This window comes from Linderina pennispora (assembly GCF_002104995.1).
Source record: "Linderina pennispora strain ATCC 12442 chromosome Unknown DL89scaffold_9, whole genome shotgun sequence".
Taxonomy (NCBI): Eukaryota; Fungi; Kickxellomycota; class Kickxellomycetes; order Kickxellales; family Kickxellaceae; genus Linderina; species Linderina pennispora.
Window position 1 is genome coordinate 42479 of NW_024468257.1, and position 13759 is coordinate 56237.

Below are 13759 nucleotides of genomic sequence, written 5' to 3' on the forward strand. Positions count from 1 at the left end.
ATGGCCCGGATATTTAAATGTGCTGCTTGCTTGCGTTAGCTACGGATTCAACTTACACGGCCAGCAATTTTTTATTAGAACAAGCCCTATTAACCGGTAACCCAGCTCGGCAATGTTTCTCCAGAGCCTGTTCATAATCCTATCCATCACCTGCAGCGCAACACAAATATTGGCAACCAGGTCCTTGCTTGGCGGCCGCGATGGCAGAATAACAAATGTGCCCAGCCCGATCTCCAGATGCAGCGTCGAAAACGCCTGCACACCATCGCCAAAATCCGCACCATACAAGCTGGCATAGACAAGGTTGCTCACAACCGTCGCTAGCTTGAAGGCTATTTCCAGGGTTATAATGGGAGCAACATATGTGTCCTCTAACTCATTTGCATCAATCACCTGGCCAACATATGGTAGCACCAGCCCTAATGTCCGCGGCTGTACCTGCTGCCCAACCGAAGCCAGCGACTTGGACGTAATCTGTGAGTCTCAATAGTGGGCTGTCTGGTATGCTAGCTCACAAGATAGTCATGCTGCTAAGTGGAAAGCATTCTGTGAATGCACCAGGAAACGCCACTCCAAACATTGTCCGGATCAAGATTATCGCAGGGCATGTTCATCTAGACACACTACAAGCAAAGCACATTAAGAGTATCCTCGAGCTGGAAAAAGGTCAGAGCTGTAGTCGGGATTTCGCCTATATGATTTTTGGTCGCAATACAAAGCCCTTAGAGTTTGTGACAGACAGGAAGGCGCATATCGAACACCTGTCTGACTACTGGTCCATGGGGCTGTTGACTCGATAATCAGCCTCGACGCCAGACCTCATTTGCCATCTCCTGTCCATACGGCGCTGCTGCTTCACAATGCTGCTGTTCTGGCTCTACTCAGCCTTTTGCCAATTCGACATACCCCCAGTCCATCAACAAACAGCCAGGGACAATATCAGAAGTTGCACAATGATCGTAGGATTCGCTCAGAGCCATTCATGAGTCATGAGTGGCTTCTTACCTGGGTCGGACCATGACCTGATTCCAATAGCGTGCTGACAATATCATGGCCGAGCAAATATCCTGTGTAAAACATGCAATGGCCCAAGCCGCCTCCTCTACGTCATTACGTGGTTAACTTATATGTCTTGCTGTTGAAGGAAACTCTGTTGTCCTCAAGCACTCGCTGGTGAAACTCTCCGTTGGGGTCACAGATATTTTTTCCCTAGCCACTATGACATTCGTGATCCTTTCGAGAGATTGCACTAATTCCTGAACACTTGGCTGATGCAGTTGTAGAAGACCGTCGGCAACGCGGTCTCAAGGTAGGTTTCCAACACTACTCCCATCATCCATTTTAACTCCAATCCACTCTGCTTGTCATTAGCTAGCACATTTCTCAATCCCCTCCCGAACATCCACTTCACTGCCTATTTCCTGTATGCTGCCTTTTGGTCCTCTGTCGTGACAGATTTTGGTAATTGACTAGGGAGGGTGTGGCAAAACGGGCTGGTTGAAAGAGGTAAACCATAGCCGGGCTCTAGTAAAGCACTAAAAGTTGAATAGATATGTTTGCTAATGGTCTGGTTTATATGGTACTGGAATGCTACTGATGTGCTAGCTGCAGGAATGCAATACTCAGACTGTTTTAGGAACCACATGTTGCATGATGTCCTTGCTCCACACCTACCTACCCTTTTATTTATCAGCGACTGCTGTCTGTGCCATTTCACAGATAGTTCCCCGTTTCCAGGTATAGTGTATACCCATTGTTTGATGCCACAATACAGGACACATTCGGGATGTGCGCAATATGCTGCGAAGCCACCCAAATTCGAGCAACACAGCTATAATGGACTGAACAGCATAAACAAGAGAAATCAAAGCCATTGTTACTCACAGAATCTCGCTCGCCAATTTCCGCTCACCAAGGCTGGGACCAAGGACAGACAGTTTTACATGTAGCTTCCTGCACAGCTGATGCCTGCTGGTTTGTTGTCAACAACGCCACCTGCACTGTGCAAACGAGGCATTTATTTTTATTCGACACTCCGCTGTTGACCTATTGTGTATGAGCAGGCGGCAAGCAAAATGCTAGCTACTGGCAGTCTGGTTTAGTTGCAATGCCTGCTCAATATAAATGCGGACTAAGTATGAGGCAAAAATACCTCAAAAATACCTCTTTCCTCCCTTTATTTCTTTCCGCCATGCTATTACACACTTTACTTTTGCTGGCCCTCTCTGCTGCTGCGCTGGCAAGGCGGGTTGTAGTTGACTGGGATGTCACGTATGTGTACATGATGCGTGATGGAGTCAATTACAAGCAGTCGATTGGCGTCAACGGTCAGTCTCCAATCCCACCTGTGTATGCAACTCGCGGCGACACCCTCATCCTCAACGTGCACAATTCGCTGAACGTAACTACGACGATCCATGCCCACGGCCTGTTCATGCGCGGCATGGCTTACATGGACGGGCCGGGAATGACCACCCAGTGCGGAATCCCGCCCGGTGAGTCATTCACGTACGAGTACCATCTCGAGCAGGAAGGCACCTTCTGGCTCCACGGCCACGACCACGACCAAAACGCTGACGGGCTGCGCACTGCACTCGTCATTTATGACAAGGAGCCGCCGTACAAGTACGATGCAGAGCATTTGTTCACCTTCGAGGACTGGTACAAGGAGCAGTTTGCCGAACGTGCAGCACTGACCACTGACCCAACCCAGCCATTCCCACCGCCGTCTGGCTACGGGTTTGGCCTTATTAACGGCTACAACGGCAACACCACGAAGCCGATCAGGTTTGAGCCAAAGAAGACTTACCGGATCCGCCTTATCAACATGTCCAGCACCGTGTGGTTCAAGTTCCGGATCCCCGGCCTCAAGCTGCGCATTATTGAGGTTGATGGGATCCTGAGTGACGAACATCCAGTTGATGGTGTGCAGCTGGCACCTGCCATGCGCTACTCGGTTCTGGTCACTGCACATGACTCGGACGAGTACAACTACTACTTCAAGATCAAGATGTATGCAGACTTCCTTGAGCCATCGCCGGGTGAGACCCCACGCTTTTACTCTGGCCTGATCGAATATAAGCAGGAGTCGCCCGTCAAGGAGTTCCCCGACGTCAATGATAGCACACTGACGTGGGTTGAAGATATAAAGCTGACAGCACTTGACAAACGGCCACCACTGCCAGTCGACCGCTCGCTGCGTCTGACGGTCGGCAACAACCTCATGTCCACAGGTCAGCACATGGACCACATCAACAATATCACATACTACGCGCCGCTGGTCCCCTCCCTGTTTACTGCAATGACCACTGGCGACTTGGCAATGAACCCCGAGGTCTACAATAACCGGACACATCCGGTCGTGCTAAAGCACAACGAGGTCATTGAACTTGAGGTGCACAACCCGAATCGTATTCCTCACCCTATGCATCTGCACGGCCATGCGTTCCAGGTCACCGAGTATGGCCCGTCGCTGGCGACGTTCCAGCCAGGCAGTACATTTTCTCCGCTTGTGCAGTCGCTTGTTGCTCCGATCCAGCGTGATGTCATGGAGATCCCACCAAACTCGTATATCAAGGTCAGGTTCCGCGCCGACAATCCGGGTGTCTGGCTGTACCACTGCCATGTCAATATTCACGGCAGCCCCGAGAGTCTGCGAATGCTCATGACATTTGTTGAAGCACCAGATGTTCTGCAGAAGACGCAGACGCTTCCCAAGAGACTTATTAGGCACTGTGAGATGAGCGGAATTAAGGCATCTGGAAATGCTGCTGGCAATGCTGGGCTTGATATGACAGGGCTGCCTCCTATTCCATATATGGTGGCCAGAAATCCTTAAGTATTCGTAGTCACAATATCATAAATAGATCCTTGGCATGGATTGATTTTTTAGCCACGGGAACAGCACACCCATGAGATGCTAATGCTTATTTAGGTGTGGCTACATGATCAATCGCTACCTTACCTGGATAGACAATACATACTAGTCTATGGATTACTTCTGGCTAAGCACTTTGTGGCAGTAGTTGCATCTGATACATCTTGTAGATATGTAACTGTGAAGGCTCTTGTGGATATATAAGCAGCGACCAAAGACCAATTTCCCAACACAGATCAAGCATCGGCACTCAGCAGCTACAATAACAAGCAACTTTGATTCCCATCTTCAACATGTTCAACACCTGCACCTCTCTTCTTGCACTCGTCGCTCTGGCAACATTTTCTCCGTTTGCCCAAGCGATCCCTGCCCCTGAGCCTATCAGTGTTCCGTCAGTCCAGGATCCTGCTGTGCTCCCGGCCAGCACTGGTCCTTCTCACCAGCCCGAACTTACTCGTCGCCAGTACGGATGCGGTTTTTGTGGAGGGTACGGCTGTGGTATCTGCGGCGGCTACGGTGGATATGGTGGATATGGTGGCTATGGCGGATATGGTGGCTATGGCGGATATGGTAGATATGGCGGATATGGCGGTTGGGGATTCCCGTTTGTGAGCTCATTCAACAGCGACTTCGATCGTGCCACCAACCGTGCCAACTTTAACGAGAACACGATGTATTCTAACAACATCAACGCCAACCAGGCCAACGACGCTGTCCATTCCAACACTAACAACCTTGTCTCCGGCTAATTCCAGAAACACATTCACTAGTCACCCTTCAGAGGATTTGCTCATGGCTAGATATCGCAAATACACTCTGTAGCTATGAATACATTCGTAAACCCTATCTGTATCGGCATGATGTGTGCATTTTGAGTCAGCTATTTTTACCACCTTTGATTGATGAGTGTCCCATTTAATATATCAAATGAGCACAAAATACCCAGGACACTAGTAGTGCTAGGCTTCCATGTGTTGTACCAGAGCCGATTCTGCTATATATTGAAACTAGGTTGCCAGTGGTGGCAGTTTACATTTTCACACCTGTTGTTATATGTTTGTGTGCGCTATCCAAAAAAGTGCCCAGGAAAACACAGCTGCCCATGCTAGCTGAGAGTGTAAACATGTAGAAAAGCCTGATCCGTGGCCATGGGGTTTATCCGCAAGAGTAGATATCCCCTTGCACATGCTATCCCCTTGTTCCAACTGCAACTGATTCACTATCATAAATATCATACTCGCCTTAATTCCATATATTTTGTAGTAAAGGGGCTTTCGTTGTCCAGGCTCTTTAGTCGTCTGCGCTCAGACAAGAGACAATGGTCTCTGTTTGGTGGACCATTCTCAGATATGATATGTACCTCCAAAAGTGACCGGTAAAGTGGGTTCAGCGGGCGGATCGCGATCTGATAAAGGGTGGCAGGATTATTTCGGCGACATTTAACGCGTCTCAGTGTGTAGGAAGTGTGACGAGCATCGAGAACAAAAATTTGCCAACTGACAACCCATCTGGCATTGATGACAGGTTTTAGTGCTGGTATAAATGTATCTGAGAATCAGTCTGCTGGAGGTCCGTCTCTGGCCCTTCTTATCATTGTAAATCCAGAAAGCACATCTAGCCATGCACTCAAAGTCGTGCGCTCAAATGAAGGCAGCCTGTAACCTGATCCTGTAGTCAACAATGCTGCAGACGGGGTACTAAATGTGGAGGCGGTAGTCCAGACGTAAACCATGTAAGGCTTACAACAAAGAAGCAGGATACTCTTAACATCACGACGCAGCTCTTGGGTAAAACCGCATGTCTTTTGTGACGAGGGCGTGGAGCCAGAGATATTTAAACCACATCAAGAATAACAGCTTGCTGATACTCAGCCCACAGGATACGCAAAGCGATACTACAATGGAGAATCAGGCTACAAATACATGGTTTGCTATCGATGGCACCTGGGGATGGCTGTATACCCATAGCACAGCGTTTGAAGGTAAGGTTGAAATGGGTCTTTTGCTCGGAAGCAGCCCTGGTTGTATCATGATTGAAGTCATTTCTGTGAACATCAGACTTGCGCTAAAGTTGCGAGATGCGGATAATGACGACGCGAGAATTGAAGGAGATAGTGCATGAAATCAGTACCTACGTGTACGCAACGGACCTGCAACGAACTGTTCTTCCACAGCTGTATAAATACAGGTTTATGGTAATCATGGGGCAGCTATACCTGGCGATGGCGCTGGAATTCATCGATGACGCCTATGTTTCTGATGGATTGGCAACAAGTCAGGCAAGTCTGTCTGCGAGGTTACCTCTTGAGGTCAAAGATGGCATTGGGTCTAAACCCACCATACTTCATGAAACTGGTATAGCACATAATGGCCCCCATCCATGGACTCTTCTGCTAGTAAGGGACTCGTCAGTGGCTAATGGTTATCGCGCTAAATTGATGGGGCTGTCATTCAGCAGGTTGCATGTCCCGCGAGGTTCGCGAAAGAGACGCTAGCAGATGGGATGCTGTGATCGAAGGCCGCTTCACAGGGACCTAGGAGTACCCTTGTAGGGTAAGAGGGCTGCAACTGTATTGTCTCCCACCCAACAGCCACTACCTGCATAGCTGTTTATATAAAGTCAAATACATCCATGGTGTTGTCGAACAAGCAGTGCAACATGCTTAATGCAAAGAGCCGCTTGAGGTGGTGGGCACTTTGCTCTCAAAGATCATGTCCCATCCACTTAGTCATGTCACCACACTTTGATGGTATTCAGCTCTTCCTCTGGTTAGCAATGCATCATGGCTGCTTTGGCCCCTTTCTCTGGCATCACGGTATTTGCGCAGCACACGCTGGAAGAAATCAGCGAGGCGAGGCTATTCAAAACAAATCCATGCATGCATGCAGATCCGCTTTCCTGCCTTGGTCAAGTAAAAATGGTTGCTGCTATAATTATGTCCTTTTTTTTGCGCAGCACCCAGTTCTCCCTTTGTTGACAGATATAAAATGCTGCAGCGCTCCCCCCTGACATAATCTCTTTATCCCTTCATCTCCAGTATTCCCTTTGCCTTGAATATCTCTACTCTTTTTTATAATGGCGATAAACCAGCCCTCGGCGCTCATGACTCTCCCCCTGCCTATCATCGAGCAGATAGCCATTCACACATCTGGCAGGATTCTAGATGGAATGCAAGTCGGCGATATATGCGACCCCCTGAAGTTCCTTTACAGCCACAGCCGCGAGTGGTACCAGGTTCTTCGCATGCTGTGTAGCCGCTGGGCCACTCTCCTGTTTACTGACCTTGACGTGGAAGACCAGCCGCTAGCCATCGGCGCGAATCTACAGGAGCTGGTTGATCTAAAGCAGCATGGGTACGTAAGACGGGTGCGGCTGAGGTTCAACTTGTATCAGCTGTGCCTGGACGAAACGGTTATCGTAAAGCTGCGCAAGTTCTTCAGTACAGCCGGTAGAATGTATAACGTCTGCGAGCTCGAAGTGTGGCCGTGGTGGCGACAGGTGCTAGCCAACAACAGCCCGCACAGCGAGGGTCTGCTGCCGGCAGAGTTTGACGATGCTATCCGAGGCAAAAACATATCCGACCTGATGTGCCTTGTGCGCGAATACATGCCGCGGGTGTCGAAAATGATGATGTACGGACTGGAGACGAAGTGGGCCAGCGTGCCCAGCTTGAAGCTCAGTGTGGATGCAATTGCGCAGCTGTCAAAGATCGTGCAATCGCCGCTCAAGCTCAGCACATATAAATACAGTATCAGCCGGCAGATTCTGGCGCAGACACAGTCATGTCTTAGGCATGTTAAGATCACAAAGCACACCAAGGGTCAGTGCCACGTTGACCTGATCCGCAACAACGCCCAGACGCTGGAAAGCATCTATATCGAGAAGGTAACGTTCCACGCCATGGAGAAGATTACATTGTGCCCAGGTTCATCGAACCAGACGCTTGTTTACCCACAGCTGAAGAGTCTGCGCATTATCGCCAGCTCGGGCAAACGCAGCGACAAGATACGCAAGTTTTTAATTAGCCCATTCCCAGAGCTTGAGGAGTTCGAGGTGAAAGGGCAGTTCCCGTTCACCAGTGCACTGTTTCTGAAGGAGAGCCGCAAGAGCCTTCGTGTGCTGAGGCTGGAGGTCGACGAGCCCTTGATGATAATGCTAGATGATCTGGGAACCGCCGAGCCGAATTTTTTCCCAAACCTGGAATGTATCTCCATGAGGCTCCCACTCCGTCATCGGTACTTGATGAGATATCTACGTGGGCCGCTGTTCACCAAGACAATGACGATAAGCAAAAGCCTGAAGGTGGCAAAACTGCATGATGTAATGTGGGTTAATCCTGATGTCTTGCTGGCGCCCAAATGCATTTGCACATCCTTGCAGGTTCTGGACATGACCCACACGTCTATCATGTTTAGCCATGCAGTTCAACTTCTTGGCTCACTGCCTAATGTGACGCGGGCAGGACTGTCACTATACAACGACGAAACACACGAGTCAATGAAGCTGCTGCCGGAAGAGTACATCGACGAGTGCCGCAAGACTTTGCAGGTGAGCAACAGCAGGCTCCGGAGTTTGGGCATCTTTGCTATGAAATTTCCGACGGTTCTCAAGGGCGGCGAGTACTTACTGCTGATGGCAGAGCTAATCCCAAGTCTGCAGCGTGTCTCCTTGCATCCAGAGAGCAAGAAGGAAAAGAACTACCGGACTATCTCTCATCTCCCAAAGCGGCTGAAGCGAAAGATATTCCAGGACTCGCGAGCTCATAATGTCGAATATTTGATTTCCAGTGAGTGGTAAATTATACCCTTTTAGATACATATATTAGAATTCATTCAAACTAAACCTCCTCGCTTCCCCGTGGGCTGCTATGATACGACGGCGGCTGGATTGGCATACATACCCCGGTGTATACAGGTTCGGGTGCTCTGACCACAATCCTGGTTGCCTGTGTTTCGGAATACGTCGGCAGCGGATATGGCGATATGTATAGACCATTATCTGCTGGCATATATTTGGGCAGTGGCTCAGAGCACCTAGATACATATCCTCCCATCTTGCGTCTACGGCGGCGGTGAGTGAAAACCAGCCAACTGATCAGGCCGACAAGAATCAGCGCCAGGCAGCTGACCCAGATCACATGGAACCAGTTTTTGTGCTGGTACCTGCAGAATCCATGATTGTCGCAGATCATGTCAGATCTCTTGAGCAGCGGCAAGGCGCCGTGGTCTGGCTGTATATTGTTGACTTTGAGCTTTTGCAGCATTTGCATCTGACCTGTTTTTGTTTTGGAGAGAAAAGAAAAAGTGAAGGCGGTTAAAGATTCGGCTAGCAAAATTTTCCCTAGCTGCTTTATGTGACCTGGCTTATAAATACTGCTGGCATTTAGCAATGCCCCTTGGGGAAGATATGAGGAGGGATTGAAAAGAGCCAGTGACAGGACAGAGTACAGAATGCAGGGTGCAGGGTGCAGGAGGGGCGGCGCTCCCATGCTATAATGGAGCAAGAAGCAGCTCTTTACTATGAATGCCTACTAAGATTGCCGCTTGCCCAGCGCATGAGCAATGGCTGCGAGCCACATCATGAAGCATATTTAGCAATATGGCATCCATGCCATTACATTGATTGCATCAAATGGGAGATGAAAAGAGGTGTGTGAGTACTTCAATTTCAAAAATATGTATTTCTGTTCTTGAAATTGCAAAACGAGAGGAGGGAACCTGCAATTCCTAGAAATTTCTCGTTGAACCGTAATTTTTCTCATTCCTGATACTCGGCTTACATGTAGAAGAGCAGAGAGCCAGCAAGCAGAGCCGAGCCGAGCGAGAGGGCGTTGGCAGTGGCGCCGTTGGTGACGGTGGAGGTGACAGTGACCTCATCGGAGCCAGCATTCTGGACCACCGTCGAGGCAGCAACGACCACAGGGGCGGCGTTCTGGTAGTACTGCGGGCCGAGGATAGTCGAGTAGACCTTCTGGTGGTCGGGGGCAGGCTGAGCGCCATTGGCGGCAACAACAGCAGCGGCGGCAAGAGCGACGACAGCGAAAGACTTCATGATGATTAGGTTGTATAAAAGGGCAGGGGCTAGTTTGCGAAATGAAGAAAAACAACTGTTTTTTGCTTGTTAGGCAGATCTGGCTATCAAGTAAATGGTTGATGTTGTGATGGTCAGGAACAATAGAACCCGCTGGGCATGGACCGGCGTTTATATACAGACTTTAGAGGATAGACCAGAATGCAAGAGTTTGTGGAAAGAGAGGGGGATGTGAAATATATTCAGTAAGCATGAAACAAGGCTGGGTTCATTTTCAGCAAATGCCTAGTGCTCTATCTCCCGTCTCGCCTCTTGCCGATCAAACACCACCAGCTAAACGGAAGCTATCCAAACCCGATGTATGGGAAGGGACTTCTAGCATGGCCCAGCCCAGGTACCTATGAACAAGCAGATGAAACGGATCGAGGTTCATTCCCCTTTGCATTACCTAGGTAATATTACAAATGCGCCTACGAATATCAATCGCACCTGATCCTCACACCCGCCTGGCTGGCCGGCTATTGGGCCAGTGGCCAATTGTTTTTTGCATTGACAGAGTTGTTTACATGCAGTATTACACACCAGTGAAGTAAAATAGGGGAGGAGCCTAGAACAAAAAGTGCCCGTGCTGGTCAGCTGGGGTCGATGAGTCCAGGAGGGCCCAGAGCTACTTTTTTCTTTTCTTACAGCCCAAATGTTTTGAAGAAATACAAAGTGTACATTTTTATTTTCTTCTCAGAATACCCTCCCTTGTACTTTATCGAACCCAGAAAACTGCACAAATGAAGGTTTTGTTCAAGCTTGGCGGCATAGTGCCCATTACGACTGAGGCAGTCCCGTTTATGACGGTTCTGACGGCTACGGTCGGATTCGGCGTGTACACCGGCGTGACCCGGCTTAAGGACAAACACTATATCCGGCTGGCGCCGCAGCACTGCTACAAGAACCCGTACGAGCCGGTCGGCAAGGATGCCAAGTAGCGTGTAAAAAAGGAAATCACTATCTTTCTAGGGATGTAACGAAACATTGCCCCATATCCCGAATAAATCTCATGCAAAGGTACTTGATGCTGCGCAGCACCAGGGTTTTTTTTTTTCTCTGGTGGGCAATTACCATATGTCATGTCTCAGGGTACTTTTATTTGCCAGATCCTGCGCATGCCTGGCGCCGGCCGCACAGCAGGCTATGGACAGAATTTAGCATATCCGAGCTGCCCGCAGTGCTCTCGCAAGGTCGCAGCGCAGGGACAGTGCAAGAACTGCGGCGCCACCGGCATCCAGTGGGTCTTCAAAATAGCCATGGCGATTTCACCAATCCACACAAATGCAATCTGGCATGCGACGGCGTTTGGCGGCACTGCCGAGCGTTGGTTCGGGTGCTCGGCCATGCAGTGGGTGGAGGGCGCCAAGGGCGACCAGGCAACTGTGGATAGGTTCTTTGCATTGCTGGAGGTGTTTGGCAGTGCATGGGCGAAGATGGGTGTAAGACGCGGGCGGCCAGGCAGTAGTGGGGGTGGGCAGGGGGTGATTACTAAGGCTAGTGGGGTTGTTGGCGCGGCAGTGTTTGGCCTGCCGATTACCGTGCTCTGGCAGATGGCGGACGGCAGCATGCCAGCAAGAGTACTGGAAGGCTCCAGTGCATGCGAAATTTACGAATCGGAAACTATCAGCGATAGTGATGAGACATATGATGCCGGCGCCTTACTCACGGCATGGCAGGCAGGCAAAGCGCCGTCGTGGGAGACAGCAGAGCCCTACGATATGGTGAGGGACTCGGAGATCGCTGCGGCCCTACAGGACATGTCGCAGCTATTCTCCGACGCTAGCACATATATGTCCGGGTCCCTGGCCGCATTCCAGTACGAGGAGAGCCTGCAGTACGAGCACCAAGACGAGCTGCTGAATCTGCATACCCCACAAAGACCTGTCCGAACGCCTGTGGGATATACGCCGCCGGACACACTGCTCCGGTGGCTCGAGATGCCGCCCTCATACCAAAGACCAAGCACAGAGCTGCCGGAGGTTTTGGCGCCCGAGACGCCGCCGACTCCAGTAAGAGCGACACGGAGTGTGGGTAAAAGAAGGCTGTTTGTCGGCGAGTCGCCGGTGCGCTTGAGGCCGACTAGAAGGGCTACTATGCGGGCTGCGTTTGAGAGTGTGCCTGAGACGCCCGTGAGCAGGGCAGAGAGCAGCGGGAATGTGTACTCGCGGTTGCGGCGGCGGCAGTACGCTATGGCGGCACCGCTAATGGTGCCTGAGACGCCGGTGGTAAAGCGCAGCAGGCCGGAAAAGTGAATATAATGTGCCTTTCTCCTTTTGGCAGCTGTCCCAAAACATGGATCTAGCTGGTTAGTCCAAAGTTTGGGGACAGATATAAGATATCTTTTGGTAGCAATTCGAATAGATTTTATCTCTCAAACCCCTCCCCACTTCCCATGTCAGACAGCACCAAGCCCGCGGAAAACGGCAATGGCCCGGCGGCCAAAAAGAGCCTGAGCGTGAACGACTATGTGCCCACAGGTATGGCATTGGAGGAATTCCACAAGCTGTCGCGCAACCAGCAGAAAAAAGTGATGCAGACCGAGCAATGGGCACTGCATGCAGACGAGTACAAGGAGAAGCAGCGGGAGAAGGCACGCGAGAGCCGCAAGCGCAAGCGCGCACGGCAGGCGGACGCTCGGCCCCAGGAAAAGGTGGAGCAGACGGAAAGCACAGTGCGGATAGTGCTGGACATGGACTTTGACGACAAGATGAACGACAAGGAGGTCAAGTCGATGTGCTCGCAGGTGATGCGCTGCTACGCGGTCAACCGGCAGGCCAAAAGGCGCGTCAACCTGCATATCACCAAACTGCATGGCCGCGGCAGCGAGCGGTTCGCGACTGCACTGAAGGACCACAAGATGTGGAGCAAGGAGCATATCACGTTTGACGACCGCGAGTATATCGACAGATTCCAGAAGGATGAGCTGGTGTATTTGACGGCGGACTCGGACAATGTGGTTGAGGAGCTGGATCAGAACACGGTGTATGTGGTGGGCGGGATTGTGGACAAGAACCGGTACCCGAAGCTGACGCTGGACAAGGCGCAGCAGCAGGGCATCAGACATGCAAGGCTGCCGATTGGCGAGTACGTGAAGATGTCGACGCGCAAGGTCATGACAGTGAACCAGATCTTCGAGATGCTGGTGAAGTTTGTCGAGACCGAGGACTGGAAGACGGCGTTCATGGAGACGATCCCGCAGCGCAAGTTCACCGAGGAAGATAAGACAAGTTGAAAAAATATATTGATCCTTTTTTTCTCATTGCTTTGGGTGGACGTCGGGCTGGGTCTGCACCATCTGGGCGTGGAGTGCGCGGGTCTCGTCGAGCTCGCGCAGGTTCTTTTCGCGCTGTGCTTTGCGCTCCTGGTCACGCAGTACGCCCTGGTACATGGACGCGCGCTCGAGCTCCTGGGCGCGATGCACAAAGTAGATGGTGCCAGTAGCGAATACGCACGAGCTGAGGAACGTCAGTTTGGCGGCCTTGGACATTTTCTGTTGTGAATTGTGAGGGAACGGGGGGTAAACGAATTCGAGAGAGAGAGAGAGGGCGTGAGGGTGGCGAGAGTACTGGATATGCTACCCTGGCGTGGGGAAGTCTCCTTGATGATGTTTATGGCAATCACGCCAGGACTCTGGCTGATTGTGATCAAGTTTTTAAAACGGAGGTTTGTTGGCAGCCTAGCTCGTTGGCACATGGGTGCATCTGTTCGTGGCCAAAAGGCAAGATATGCGGGAAGCATGGAGTCAAAGAAAAATGAAAGATGGTATTTCTGCTTTTGACGTGCAGGGCTTGTGCGCACGACTCCACAGAC

General features: G+C 50.7%; 9 protein-coding genes across 9 annotated transcripts; 6 read left to right on the forward strand and 3 right to left on the reverse strand.

The window, feature by feature from the left end:
• Positions 1–74: 74 nt before the first annotated feature.
• DL89DRAFT_323411 (uncharacterized protein) lies at positions 75–691 on the reverse strand (the record flags this gene model as incomplete). The annotated part of the gene is made up of 3 exons (XM_040891389.1): positions 572–691; positions 151–474; positions 75–86 (listed from the first exon to the last, which is right to left on the reverse strand). Exons 1-3 carry the CDS (start codon positions 578–580, stop codon positions 75–77), a joined length of 345 nt encoding a protein of 114 aa, XP_040742259.1. The 5' UTR covers positions 581–691.
• Positions 692–2191: 1500 nt separating this feature from the next.
• Positions 2192–3838, forward strand: DL89DRAFT_224714 (uncharacterized protein; the record flags this gene model as incomplete). Its single annotated transcript, XM_040884707.1, has 1 exon — positions 2192–3838. The coding sequence occupies one exon, from the start codon at positions 2192–2194 to the stop codon at positions 3836–3838; it is 1647 nt and encodes a 548-aa protein (XP_040742260.1).
• A 166-nt stretch (positions 3839–4004) lies between these two features.
• Positions 4005–4820, forward strand: DL89DRAFT_178148 (uncharacterized protein). Its single transcript, XM_040883861.1, has one exon. It carries the CDS (start codon positions 4171–4173, stop codon positions 4624–4626), a length of 456 nt encoding a protein of 151 aa, XP_040742261.1. The 5' UTR covers positions 4005–4170; the 3' UTR covers positions 4627–4820.
• Positions 4821–6061: 1241 nt separating this feature from the next.
• DL89DRAFT_268317 (uncharacterized protein) lies at positions 6062–6485 on the forward strand. The gene has a single exon (XM_040887876.1). The coding sequence runs from the start codon at positions 6078–6080 to the stop codon at positions 6369–6371; it is 294 nt and encodes a 97-aa protein (XP_040742262.1). The 5' UTR covers positions 6062–6077; the 3' UTR covers positions 6372–6485.
• Positions 6486–6908: 423 nt separating this feature from the next.
• DL89DRAFT_268318 (uncharacterized protein) lies at positions 6909–8723 on the forward strand. The gene has a single exon (XM_040887877.1). The coding sequence runs from the start codon at positions 6953–6955 to the stop codon at positions 8672–8674; it is 1722 nt and encodes a 573-aa protein (XP_040742263.1). The 5' UTR covers positions 6909–6952; the 3' UTR covers positions 8675–8723.
• An 814-nt stretch (positions 8724–9537) lies between these two features.
• On the reverse strand, positions 9538–10198 carry DL89DRAFT_268320 (uncharacterized protein). Its single transcript, XM_040887878.1, has one exon. The coding sequence runs from the start codon at positions 9926–9928 to the stop codon at positions 9653–9655; it is 276 nt and encodes a 91-aa protein (XP_040742264.1). The 5' UTR covers positions 9929–10198; the 3' UTR covers positions 9538–9652.
• Positions 10199–10689: 491 nt separating this feature from the next.
• DL89DRAFT_323415 (uncharacterized protein) lies at positions 10690–12201 on the forward strand (the record flags this gene model as incomplete). The annotated part of the gene is made up of 4 exons (XM_040891390.1): positions 10690–10866; positions 11140–11388; positions 11443–11958; positions 12007–12201. The coding sequence occupies 4 exons, from the start codon at positions 10690–10692 to the stop codon at positions 12199–12201; spliced, it is 1137 nt and encodes a 378-aa protein (XP_040742265.1).
• Positions 12202–12311: 110 nt separating this feature from the next.
• DL89DRAFT_268321 (uncharacterized protein) lies at positions 12312–13201 on the forward strand. The gene has a single exon (XM_040887879.1). The coding sequence runs from the start codon at positions 12342–12344 to the stop codon at positions 13179–13181; it is 840 nt and encodes a 279-aa protein (XP_040742266.1). The 5' UTR covers positions 12312–12341; the 3' UTR covers positions 13182–13201.
• A 4-nt stretch (positions 13202–13205) lies between these two features.
• DL89DRAFT_293737 (uncharacterized protein) lies at positions 13206–13436 on the reverse strand (the record flags this gene model as incomplete). Its single annotated transcript, XM_040890422.1, has 2 exons — positions 13206–13295; positions 13326–13436. The coding sequence occupies 2 exons, from the start codon at positions 13434–13436 to the stop codon at positions 13206–13208; spliced, it is 201 nt and encodes a 66-aa protein (XP_040742267.1).
• Positions 13437–13759: the final 323 nt, after the last annotated feature.

Coding starts and splice junctions, on each gene's coding strand:
- DL89DRAFT_178148 (XM_040883861.1), top strand. CDS start 4,171: ATGTTCAACACCTGCACCTCTCTTCTTGCACTCGTCGCTCTGGCAACA.
- DL89DRAFT_268317 (XM_040887876.1), top strand. CDS start 6,078: ATGGGGCAGCTATACCTGGCGATGGCGCTGGAATTCATCGATGACGCC.
- DL89DRAFT_268318 (XM_040887877.1), top strand. CDS start 6,953: ATGGCGATAAACCAGCCCTCGGCGCTCATGACTCTCCCCCTGCCTATC.
- DL89DRAFT_268320 (XM_040887878.1), bottom strand. CDS start 9,928: ATGAAGTCTTTCGCTGTCGTCGCTCTTGCCGCCGCTGCTGTTGTTGCC.
- DL89DRAFT_268321 (XM_040887879.1), top strand. CDS start 12,342: ATGTCAGACAGCACCAAGCCCGCGGAAAACGGCAATGGCCCGGCGGCC.